This window comes from Tubulanus polymorphus, chromosome 7 (genome assembly GCF_964204645.1).
Source record: "Tubulanus polymorphus chromosome 7, tnTubPoly1.2, whole genome shotgun sequence".
In the NCBI taxonomy this organism is placed as follows: domain Eukaryota; kingdom Metazoa; phylum Nemertea; class Palaeonemertea; order Tubulaniformes; family Tubulanidae; genus Tubulanus; species Tubulanus polymorphus.
In genome coordinates, this window is record NC_134031.1 from 2,770,271 (window position 1) to 2,782,674 (window position 12,404).

Genomic DNA, 12,404 nt, shown 5'->3' on the forward strand with positions numbered 1-12,404 from the left:
TTTAATCAAACCTCTATATCTGCTGATTGGACGAAAGAATGCGACGGGAGAAATCAGGCCCAGGAATAAAAAGCCGAACGGTAAAAAAAATCACAGACTGTGATAGAAAAAAAAAAGATATTAATCGGGCTTTGAATATGATGGATTGGAAACGACCTCATTCTGGTGGTAGTGTCAAATTATGTATGAATAAACGGTTCCGTCGTGAGGTTCCAGGGCATAAAAAATGGCCGTTATTTATCACTCGTCCGGGACTGAAAAATGGTCCCTTGGCGCCGCGTATTTCATCGAAACATACAGATTAACAATTAGACACTCGTTAATGGAGACATTTAATCCCGCAGTGAGCCGAGTGACGGGCATCGTCTTATATAGAGCAACAACGCCTCGGGTTACTGCAGATTCCGTATAAATTCCCGATATCAACGTCTGGCGATGGAATGGCTCGGTATCATCTGTGATTAGTTGTCAATGATACCGCGATGCGTTTTTGCAGTCGTCGGACCGCTGATTAAGCGTTAAGAATACCGATGGTAGTTAGCTCATTACGGTGACTGCGTGTCGACGACGGTCAGGCCAGATTGATGGCAAAACGTCTGTGCATTCACAATTTATCACAGATACGTGTCCTTCGTTATGACGGCAGCATTTCACCCACATAAATAAAGATATGTCTGCTGACTCTCATGTGTCTTCATCATTCGAGAAATTCGTAATCGTCCATCTATTCAGGGATCGTGGCTTAGATTTAAGGCCAGTATCTGAGACAATCTTTCCACGCGGTAAATCTAACAACTTGAGATCAGTCTCAACAGCATTAAGAACAATGACCACTTTTGTTCATAAGTCTAAACTATGGAAACGGTCGCTGGGCCCAGTTCTATCCTGACTAGTTCGTTGTCAAACTCTAGAATCATAGTCCAACGCATAACTTTGGACTTCGATGACATTAAGGCCTATTCCACTAATATCGGTCAGTCAAGTTCAAAGGAAAGTTCATAAAGGTTCGTGATCTTGGCACTAGAACCAGACCCAGTTATATTCGTAAACAATGTTACAAGAAGTGGAAGCAAAAATAAAGACAAGAAGTCAAAACAAGTTATGGAAAACGATGCAGTCATGATTTATAGTTCCGACACGAATTTGTAGAATGAATTAGAAAACAAAACGATGGCTTTTTAAACTAAAAAAAACTTGGATTTAACAGCATAGATTTAGGGTAGGGTTAGGATCTAGATTGCCGAAGGGGTTAAGGTCTAGGTGGTCTAGAGGGCTGAGTCCAATGAAGACGACCTTGAAAACTTTCGAAATCGATATCCACGGGATTAATCTAGCGGAATAACTGTCTACAAAAATGAGCCGTGTTGTTCTCGGTGTTACCAGTTATTTCAGTTGTCGCACGTTTCAGAAAGTGCAAACCTAAAGAAGTATTCCGTGATAAACTCCGCGTAAGAGGATTTCAATCAAAGCATCTTACTGCAATAGGTTTTTCTTTCTTCTCCCTTCACGTTCTTCATGAATATTCTGTATTTTGTGTTTGCGAAAGTTGTTATCGTCGAGCGTTTTCGTAGCAAAAACGAATCACCGATATACGGGAAAGGGGAAGCGAGTCGGGGAAATCCGTTTAAATCGCATTTATCTTTTTAAAAAATCAGTGATAAACAACGTTTTTACGATGACGCGAATCAATTTCAAAGGAGTGTGTGTCCTCGCCCGATAAACCAGAATAACAGCACGATTCTGTCGTGAAATATTCACATTATTCTCATTGATAAATATGGACTCGATAATCCCAGTTCGATAAGCTATTTATGAAATTTCCGATGCCGGTATGTTCCCGAAGCCAAACGCACACGACGCAGGGAAACACGAAAAGAAACATGTTCGATCTCGGAAACATTTTCTGTGTTTCTCGTTGTTTCATCGTTAATTCACTCGACAAAGGGAAACGCTCAGAAACATCTGTGTCCCGTTTCCTTGTTTCCCTGCGTCGTGTGCGTAACGTTTACATAAAAGCGAAGCCTAATCTTTACCGTTACTCAAATACAGGTCTTTTCGTAAATGGAAAAGAAATGATACGGTTTTATATGTTGTGCATTAAATGGGTCTCTTAACAGCTCTAACGCATCGATCACATTTTCATTTCCTGTTGCACGGGTTTCAATATCGGTGAAGAATTGGTTGTGTTTTCGTTGTTGAAATTCACGGCGACGCGCGTCGTGTTTCTATTAACGGCGAGTCACATTTTCCCGTGTAGTGTAACAACAATCGATCGCTATATTGTCTAAATGTATTTGTCATGAAAAATGTTGTAGATTCGAGTTTGTCCTGATTAGAATTAATTTCCTATTTTTATCGGCGCTGTAACAATATTTTGACGGTAATCTGGCCGCCGACTTTCTGGCCATTTTTCCATTTATTCTTAGTATTTTGCGCACATTTTGCCAATTATCTTTCGCGGCGCAGATAAGAAGCCAATCAAGATCTGTGGCCATAAAAATTCGATCGTGCATTAATCACACGGTGCTAGGGCATTATCCCACGGGATGTCATGTCATTGCTGCACCGTCGTCGTTGAGAAGTTTCTCCAAAATCTGAGGTCAACGCGAACCTATTTCAGCTACCTATTGGTGAACTCCGGAATTCTTAGATATAGTCGACTGGATCTGATAACCGTGCGCACTATAGATGGATCTTACGTATTTCGCAGTGTCGGCCATCTGGGAGCTACATCCGAACTACAGCGCCCGTGCTTAGTAGCGTGGTTCAATATTTCTGGGGCCGGTTTTATAGACTGGTATTAACCTCTAACCCCGGGGCTAGCTCAGTTCATTTTCAATTGAGTTAACCCCCGGGCTAAAGATAACACCAGTTTATAAAACCGGGCCCTTGACTATAGTTCTGTCTAACTGACATTCGGTTTCACTTAGTTCGCGAATAGTCGACTAACCCCCGTAACCGAAGTTCGCCCATGTAGTCTCTGATATTCACTAAAATGGCTGGTGGTCACGTATCCCCCCATCTGCTGGCCCCCTCCCCCTCCTGTGTCTCTACAATAAAAGGGAAATCACGGACTATTCGTTGTAGCAACACCAGATTGTTTTTGCGACGCTTCATTCCTGGGGGGCGTTTCCACCCCCGCTGCGAGAGTAGGGGGAAGATTTAGTTATAGTCGCTCTACGCAGTCACATCAACCTTGAGGGAAGTCTGACACGTTCGCGCGTCGTTTCGTATTTCCATCGTCGGCAAGAAAAGAACTCACGCCGCGCTGCCGTTAGGGCTAATGGCGGTATCTTACCACGATACTGCAATCCACGAGTTCTTCTCTCGGTCGGAAGACGATTTCTTAATCATCGCAACGTTTGAGGCTGTTGCATTAGTAATTTTTACTGTGATCTACGAAGAGTTCGGAGAAAGTTTCATCGGTGCTGTTTTTTAATAAACCTCTATTGCAAGTGAATAGCAAAATAGGCAGTGTGGTGGTGTGGTGGTAGATCAGCCGATAACGAGCTGAAATGAATTTTAATGAATGAACTAATGAGTCCATTTTGCATATAAAAAAATGTATAGGGTTTTAGGAACATATCGTAAGCATGAATTTGCTTACAAGTGTAATAATGAAATACATGAACCCCAGAGAGGTCGAGGCAGTGACTAATGCAGGTCGAACTTCTTAACAGAGTTATATACTCCGTTACATGTTATTGAGAGGTATTTGAAATTGTCTGATATTTTCGCAGGTGGAAGGCGCCGTGACTGTACAACCACTAGCCCAACCGGTGCAAGGTTTCGACGAATACTTTCTGGCACTGAGGCCAGAAAATAACAGCAGAAACCCGTGGTTTATCGAATACTGGGAAGACTACTTCCAATGCAAATACCCGAATACGAGTTTCACACCTTATAACGATCGTTACACGAAACCATGCACGCCTAACATGACACAAACACTAGAAAACGGCTACAGTCCAGAACTACAACTTCAGTTCGTCAGTGACGCCGTAATGGCTTTTGCACACGCGATTCGGGTAAGATTCAGAATCCATTTCTAGACGGCCTTTTGTAGTAAAATGCGGTTAAGGTTGTTCGTAGTACAGCATCTAGCTAGCTTTTTCCAGCTGCCGCGTGGAACCGCTCGTGAAAACAAGGCTTAAGCACTTCTTCCCTTGTATTGCAATATGAGAATCATATCATGGACGTATAGACTAGAAAACTCATGTTTATCCATGATCATACTTAAACTGGTATCGTTTTGTTGTCTTATTATCATTAGCATTATCATCATAAGGTCATTGCGCAATAAGCGCACAGAGGTGCAGTTCTACAGTGGTGTACCATAAGTCGAAAATTTCCAAATGATTACGGGTGTCTGTAAGTCAATGGTGTAATCGTAATATTTGTAGAATATGCATAAAGACGCTTGTGGACGTGACTATCACGGACTATGCCCAACTATGCAACCGGTTGCTGGTAACGTTCTGAGGAATTATCTGCTCGATGTAAAATTCAAAGGTATATCTTCATTCTATCGGTAAGAGTCTTTAATTAACGTACAACCCGTACAATTAATTAGGCTAATGGTTTTCTCTTCACGCGCAGGTCTTTCAAATATGGAGTTCCGCTTTGACAAGAACGGCGACGGGCCGTCGCGATATCGGATATTGAACTTCAAACAAACGAGCCAAGGTCATTTCGAATGGCAGGAAGTTGGAAGATTCCAGGATTCGACGTTGAAGGTCACTATTAATAGGTGTCGCTTTTGCATGACGTCGACCTTGAATAACATTTTTATTGCTTATAAATAATAATATGCTTCCGTATAATCTATAACCGTAACGTACTTAAAGTTGAATCTCATTAACCAAATTATGTAAAGCTGTGTGGACCAAGAAAATAAAAATTCATCTATTCTATCTAGAACAAGCCTAATATTTGAAGTTTAAATTTTTTCCAGATTTATGTTACAAAGTCGACTTGAAACCGAGGTATTTTTTATAATCTATGTTTTGTAGGTCGATAAGAATAAGCTTCAATTTCGCGCTCTAGAACCGGTGCACCCTACATCTGTGTGCAGCACGCCTTGTCATTTCGGTCAGGCTAGAGTCTACCTGACCGGCGACGAATGTTGCTGGACGTGCGTCAACTGTAGTCGATACCAGTACCTGGCTTCAGAGGACAAATGCGTGTACTGCCAGCCCGGATCATTACCCGATAAACTGAAACAACACTGCGTGCCGATACCGGAGGAGTATATGAGGAGGGATAGCCCGATAGCGATAGCGGCGATGATTTACGCAGCTGCTGGGATTATTGTGACATTGTTCGTAATCGCCGTGTTTACGCGCCATCGCGACACCCCCGTCGTGAAAGCGTCAGGAAGAGAGCTTAGTTTCGTCCTATTAGCCGGAATTCTGATGTGTTTCGGCATGACATTCGTCATCACGACCAAGCCGAACGATTACGTTTGCGGCGCGCAGAAGTTCGGCGTAGGATTTTGTTTTTCTGTCTGCTACGCGGCTTTATTGACCAAAACGAACCGGATCGCGCGCATATTCCGCGCCGGTAAACGAACGGCTCGCAGACCGCGGTTTATCAGTCCTTTATCCCAAATGATAATATGTGTATGGATAGTAATGCTCCAGATAGTGATTGGCGTCGTTTGGCTGATATTCAGTCCTCCACAAGCCGGTCCTCACTACCCGACGCGCGACGAGCACCAACTAGTGTGTTTATCGGCCGTCGGGCCTTCCTACATGATCGGATTCTCGTATCCAATATTACTCATCGTCATCTGTACAATATACGCCATACTCACGCGAAAAATACCAGAAGCATTTAACGAATCTAAACATATAGGCTTCGCCATGTATACGACATGTATTATATGGCTGGCTTTCGTTCCTATATATTTCAGTACGGCTAATAACATCGGTATAAGACTCGGGACGATGTGTTTTTCGATCAGTCTCAGCGCCACCGTGTCGTTAGTCTGTTTATTCACGCCGAAACTGTACATAATACTATTGCACCCGGAGAGAAACGTCCGACAATCGATGATGTCATCGAAAAGCCTTTCCAAACAGAACTCGACGTCGCATAGTCGCGTAGACTCAGGTACCCAATCAGATGGTGAGAATAATGTGTTTTTAATGTGTTCTTGCACGCCGGTTTCATCGACATGTACAGCATGCCCGTCACGTAGTTAAATTCGTCCCTTCCGTTCTTTTATAGGCCTTTCCATGGCAAACGGCTGCCTCCTTAAATCACGCTGTGACATCATCAAATCACCTACTTCACTGGTTCAATCTATTCAGCTATGTTTTCTGGGAGTATCATATTCGGCCCGGATCAAACAGGCACGGGCACGCTTGGCAATCGTGTGAACGGTTGGCCCTGGCCTTATCTGGTTCGGATCAAATTTGGCCCGAGCCATAAGCGCTCGTGTGGTCGTGGCTTAGAGCAAACGAAAGTAGGTGATATGATGATGTCATAGGGTGATATAGGGGCACCCATCTTTTGGGAAAGGTTCATTCACGTCATAGTTTTGCCATCCGGTCAGCGATGATTTTGGTGTTAGCATCCTCCAGATATAGTACATTCCTTATCATCATTTTTACTGAGGAGTTAAAATGGATTTCCTAATATGTAATAGAGCTATGCATTCCCCAAAGTCGAGTAAAGGGCTGTATGTATTCGGTATACATTTGCATGGAATTTGTTTAATAAATCCATTGAATTTAGTTCATTTTGTTCATGATTAGATTAATGTGGTTGTTGTTGTTTTCATCCGTTGTTATTTTGTGTATATATTGCAGAAATTGTACTGCTTGGACCCGACACCAGACGTCGACTAGGAGTTATTGTAGACCTAAACACCTAGTGGGTATTAATGTAGCTTTCGATTTCTTAAGTTCTGCCAAAGTTGCTCGGCTTTCTCTAGGCTTTAATCGTTCCCTTGTACCGGCGCTTGTTTGTGGAGAATATTAAAGGCGAAAGACTGTCAAACTCATCCGATTCAGAACCTTCTGCGATAGATCTTAGCATTAGAAAAAATGTTACAGCGAAATTATGATTCCCTCACTGTCAGGGTATATTATATATTCATTGAATTCATCGAAATAAAGAAGCTTCAAGACGTGTTTGAATAATAGAGTGTAAAAATGTACCAGTACCACCGATTTTTGATTATCTCTCAATTCTCTTTTCATATCTAGCCTACTTTATTCCTCAGGTAGAGTGCTAGCCTCTCTCCCGGCGATCACTCGAATTTTCAAATACACGTAGTATCAGTTTGTTTGTTCTTAAGTATTGAATTGATTACCAGCCCCAGTTCCAAAGTTCTGTGTTGGTCGAAGCATTGAAAATAAACTGATCATGATTTTAGGATCAAACTAACTGATCATAATTTTAGGATCAAACTATAAACTGTATAACTGGTTCCACAGGACCCAGCTTAACAGTATCGGATCTGACCAAATGAATATGAAGTAATTTCTATGGAACTGGTAACAAAGCTGTACGTAACATGATAATGCCCACTCCATAGGCTGAACCGATATCATTTATTATGTTCAGGTATTTTGAAATGTGTATTATCGGTGGATTAACTAGATTTGTTAGCTTCCCTAAACAAGTGACTATCTGTAGATTCAATCGAAGAAAAAAACCACAATTATGAAGAAAAACAAAGAGAGTAACAACTTTTCGACTCAATTCTATGAGCCATTTTCAAACTCGAAAAAAGGAACAGTTTGGAAAATAGCTCATAGAATTTAGCTGAATTATCAATACTCTCTTAATTTCTCTCTTTACTGTTGGTTGTTTCTTTAAGCTGAAATTGCTTTGAAACACGTTGTCCTGCTTTCCAATAACCGATGTTGCTGTTAGTCGTTGGATTTAGTCAAACGAATGTCTGTCCGATCGCCATATTGCTGTAAATACCATCGCACGTGACTCGGAACATTTCCCACTCGTCACCTCAGAAAAAAAGCGCCGTTTATTCGATATATTTCATCAATCCCGTCATGATTTCAATTCACTTTGTTTTTCAAACGGCCTCGACGACGGCGTCGCGTCGACGGTCTCTCATTTTTCATCTCTCGTCTAAGAACATGACTTCCTGGCGGAAAGTGATCCGCTAGAAAATAATTTCCGTAAAGACTTAGCACGATCGCAACGGGTATGAATTCTTACATCCCAATTTGCAAATTGACAAGATCTGATGGAGTAGGAACTAATATGAAAATCAATTTCTGGTTAGAAATTGTCGAACGGACGAACGATCAACCTGCGTCGTGGCCGAACGATGCTCGGTTTTCGACGCGGAAAATGAAATATTTACATTAACGCAATCCTAGCCGCCGAATGTACAACCTATGATTATAAATTACATGTTAAGATAAACAATGAATTAATTTTCTGTAGTTTGCGTGGTTTTCAACGCGTCGGAATCAATTACCCAAGCAACAGCTTCGTGAAATATGATAAATCATTGTAGGATCAATATTAGCTCTTTGTATTCGTCGCCGAGACTACGTAGCCATTTTCAATTATATGCCCCGGTCTGGTACTATAAAGCCGCTCGAATTTGCCGAAAAAATGTTTCTGTCTGGAAGCCAATTGCTCAAGGCCAGCTTGTGACAGACAGATAAGGCGTTTTATCCCGTCTTTGCACCGAATTCACCTAATGTGTCAACCTTGGTCTCCCCGGCGAATTCAATCACAGAAAATTTACCTGATCTGTCACGGGCGTTAGAAATCTCCGAACTGCCTTTTTAAGCTACCATAGAATTACCATCGATTGCGATATTTGGAAAAAAAGTTCTTCGAAACACGAAATGAGTCGTTTGCGGCTTTCGTGTGTCTGCGGGTCTCGTCTGCGATTGCTCGGTGAGAATTGAATCCCGACAGACGATACACATCCTACGTCTACCTCCATTAAACATGTATGACTTCAATCAGTCACCTTCAAGCTGTAGAAAAAACCGGTCGGGGGTTTGACGCCGTCGTCGCTGCATGCACGACGCGTTTGAACTGCGAAATTGGTGAAATGTAATTTACTGAAAAATTTCTATTGAAACTGGAGACGAGAACGCGTGGAATTGTTCTATTAACCACACTGTGTTATACGTTTTAACTGTAACTTTATTCCGTTTCGGTTAATCATTTGATACCCTGTGTTGTCTATTTACATCTACGTTTCTCTAACAAACCTATTCTGATTACACGGAGACCTGGCGGGGGAGGGAGCCATAGCGTGTAAAATATGTATCTACTTATTCACGGTTAAAGACGAAACACAATCTAATCGTCATTAGCAACTAGACAAATCCAAGTGTGGGCTTTTCTGAGAAAGTATTTGAAAGGTTTTATCGTACTTGGTGCTGGGGTCTTCCTTGGTTATTCAAATTACAGTAAGATCTAATATCGTTCTCCGATAATAAGAGCAATTCAGTAATTCACTTAGATATTTTCCAACACACCTAATACAGTCTGGATCGTACCGGCGGATAAAATGTATCGACAATTCTATTATTTCAGCGGAAATGGAACTGCACCAAAGACTAAAGCCGTCGACTTCGATGAGCAGCGGGCTGAGTCGTTCTACATCAGTAACAGGGACACAGACTTATAGTAACGGTACAAGCATTAGTACGCAGACTCTAGACAGCGTCGGTCGTGTGTTCGACGACATGGATGTGGCTTTATAGCGTCTCCCCAGTGACGTGTCAGTCGGTGTAAAAATAAATTCAATTTCATTCGATGTGTAATAATAACGTACTGATATTCCATAGAGATTTCACAAAGATGATTAGTTTTTTACCTGTAACTATATATATATACATACATATGACAAAAATATGGTGTTCAAAACTTGAGAGAGTGTTGTTGAATAGCGGGAACTCGTAGAATCTTTATATCACTTCATTAACTCAATTAATTATGAAATAAATTATGGAATTCTTGATTCAGAACGTAAAGACTGTGGTACAGGGTTATGTAGGTTTTGCGCGTAACGTTATATTTTGTTTGCCGGTCAGTGCGGGAGATCAATATGATAATCAGGATCCAATTCCGGACCACAATGAGATGTGGGTTAAGATTCGACTCAGAGTTAGGTCATCGACTATTCCTAGTTACGAGACGTGTGTCTAAACATACCTGGGGCTAGACCAAAATTGGTCACAAATCTTAAGTCTGGTATTAAGTTGTAATATTAGCTATACAACTGAAAAAATCTTAGACCGGTCTTAAGTCCGAGCCATTGACTATATGGAACTGGCTCTTGGCTTGTTATACTTCACAGAAAGTTGGCAAAATTTGTCGTTTTCCAGTATTACAAAGTTGGAAAAGACCAGCTAGATGAGAATACAGGTCGTGGTGAACACGATCAGCCAATATATATATATAGATAGACGATATATATGTATATATATACATATATACATAGCTACTGACTTCTATAAAAGACGAGCAGAAAGAAATAAATGAATTTAATCAGAGCAGCGGCTGCAATGACGGTTATTACGAGACCACCAGATGTCGATAACGCTATCACCGCAGACGCCGATAAACTGATCAAGCGATTCGCGGCCAAACTGAACAGACGAGATCCTCCGCGAGGAGAGAAAAAAACGAATTACCGAACGATCTTAACGTATAGGAAACGTGAATAGGCGTCTGTCAGGTGCCCACGCGCTGAGATTTAATCAGTACTGTCATTCAGACCACGGCACGGCGTTCAGACCGTCGTGGGGCATAAAATAAGATATCCTTTAAAGAAATCCTTCAATCATACTTGAAAAGAATTGAAAGATTCATTCGGTAAAATCTGTCGCAATATACTCTGGAAAATTTGTATGAATAAAAGTACCGTTTGTTTGAATTTCAAATCCAACCGTATACGCCGCATAGGCCAAGTGCGCGCTTATCAAATAAACTCGGTTTTGTGAATTGTTTTTGACATCAATCTCACCCAAAGGGCAAAATCCGTGCTTTTAACGCCGTCGCGAAACCACATCGACACTAAGTAGTTCCAGAGTAAAGTAATCGTGGCGATCCTTTGGGCGATATATTTTCTCCGCGCGAACGTTGTAAAGGCTGATATAGTTAAAGCCAACCGCGTTCATTTTGTATTGAATCCCACAGCCAAAATCATTGTCTATACAAAGGTTGAACTATGATCATGAGTGTTGAGTGTAAAAGTGATATCGGATGGTGTTGAAGTTGTTAAAACAATTATCTTAACGTTAGAAAAATCACAGATTACCTTAACCAGATTTTAGCATTTCGTACCGTATTTTGGTGTTATGGGTTAATGTCCTGTTTTGATAATTATGTAAAAATTTCACGTGTACTCTCTAACCTGTAAACTGTATATATCGAAACCTTGTAGATCTTTTTATTATAAAACGACTGAATAAAATATTCAATTATTTCATTTGAAGTTTTCGCCTCGCTTTATTTGTACTGCTTCTAGTCAAGAATCTGATCTCTTCGGAAGCCCCACCTGAACAGAATACGGTTTAAAGTGACGAAACGAAGATTAATTTCGGGATGATTTTATTGTTTTTGTTCCTGGCAAATTCAAAATAAGTACAGAAAGTTTGCGAACTGGCGCAGAAATGTGATATTTCTCTAGATAGAAAGTTTCTAAAACTCGTGTATTTTAATCAGTTCTTGTCAACGAAATGTCACTATCAAAGCTCATGAGATTTCATGAGACCAACTTGTTATTGTAATCGGAAAACCAATATATAGGGCATTGGAAATTTGAGGCGTTGTTTTCAAAATTGAAAAATGACTTTCAAAATCATCTTCTGCATTCGTAGCCTGTCCGTGATATCGTCGTGGACGCAAAAGAAGACGAAAATTCTATCAGCCACATTATCGTTATTGACTGTAGAGGGAAAAACGAAGCAAGTCAAATATTTAGACTCAACTGACGTTATGTCGCTAGAACAACCCGAAAGTAATCATATCGCAGATCGAGTTTCCAGCGCGAGTAAACGAAAAATCATATTTCAAGGTAAGCAATCCGAAAACGGTTATAGTTCTCCGCGAAGAAAGGCCTCAAGGCAGACGAAAAAAGCGATATGTAAACTATTGATGTCTTCTCGGTAATAAACACCACACTAGATGAAGCTTTTGATGAATAAAGTATACACGATTATTCGACAATACATCAGCGCAACGTTGTTTGCTTTCTGCAGGTAAGAACCAAGTGTCATTGGCCTTTTAAGTGGAAAAAGCAAACGAGGAGGTTTCACTAGCAAAGGCTCACTAGCATGACTTAAATAACTCACTGATTGTATTACTGATGTCATGTTTCTTTTAAGAGAATGGGGTCGTGGATTCAGGATTGTCAGCATCCGAATTCATTCTCCTTTTTTCACACGTCTGCC

The 12,404-nt window shown here is 41.0% G+C and overlaps 1 protein-coding gene across 1 annotated transcript in view; it reads left to right on the forward strand.

Annotated features, from left to right (window-relative positions):
* Positions 1-10,274, forward strand: part of LOC141908210 (metabotropic glutamate receptor 2-like) — a 76,243-nt gene extending 65,969 nt beyond the window's left edge. The window contains exons 6-10 of the mRNA XM_074798128.1: positions 3,741-4,028; positions 4,404-4,512; positions 4,600-4,736; positions 5,013-6,129; positions 9,541-10,274. Of these exons, the coding sequence (XP_074654229.1) occupies positions 3,741-4,028; positions 4,404-4,512; positions 4,600-4,736; positions 5,013-6,129; positions 9,541-9,710 (1,821 nt within the window). The 3' untranslated portion in view covers positions 9,711-10,274. The remainder of the gene's footprint in view (positions 1-3,740; positions 4,029-4,403; positions 4,513-4,599; positions 4,737-5,012; positions 6,130-9,540) is intronic.
* Positions 10,275-12,404: the final 2,130 nt, after the last annotated feature.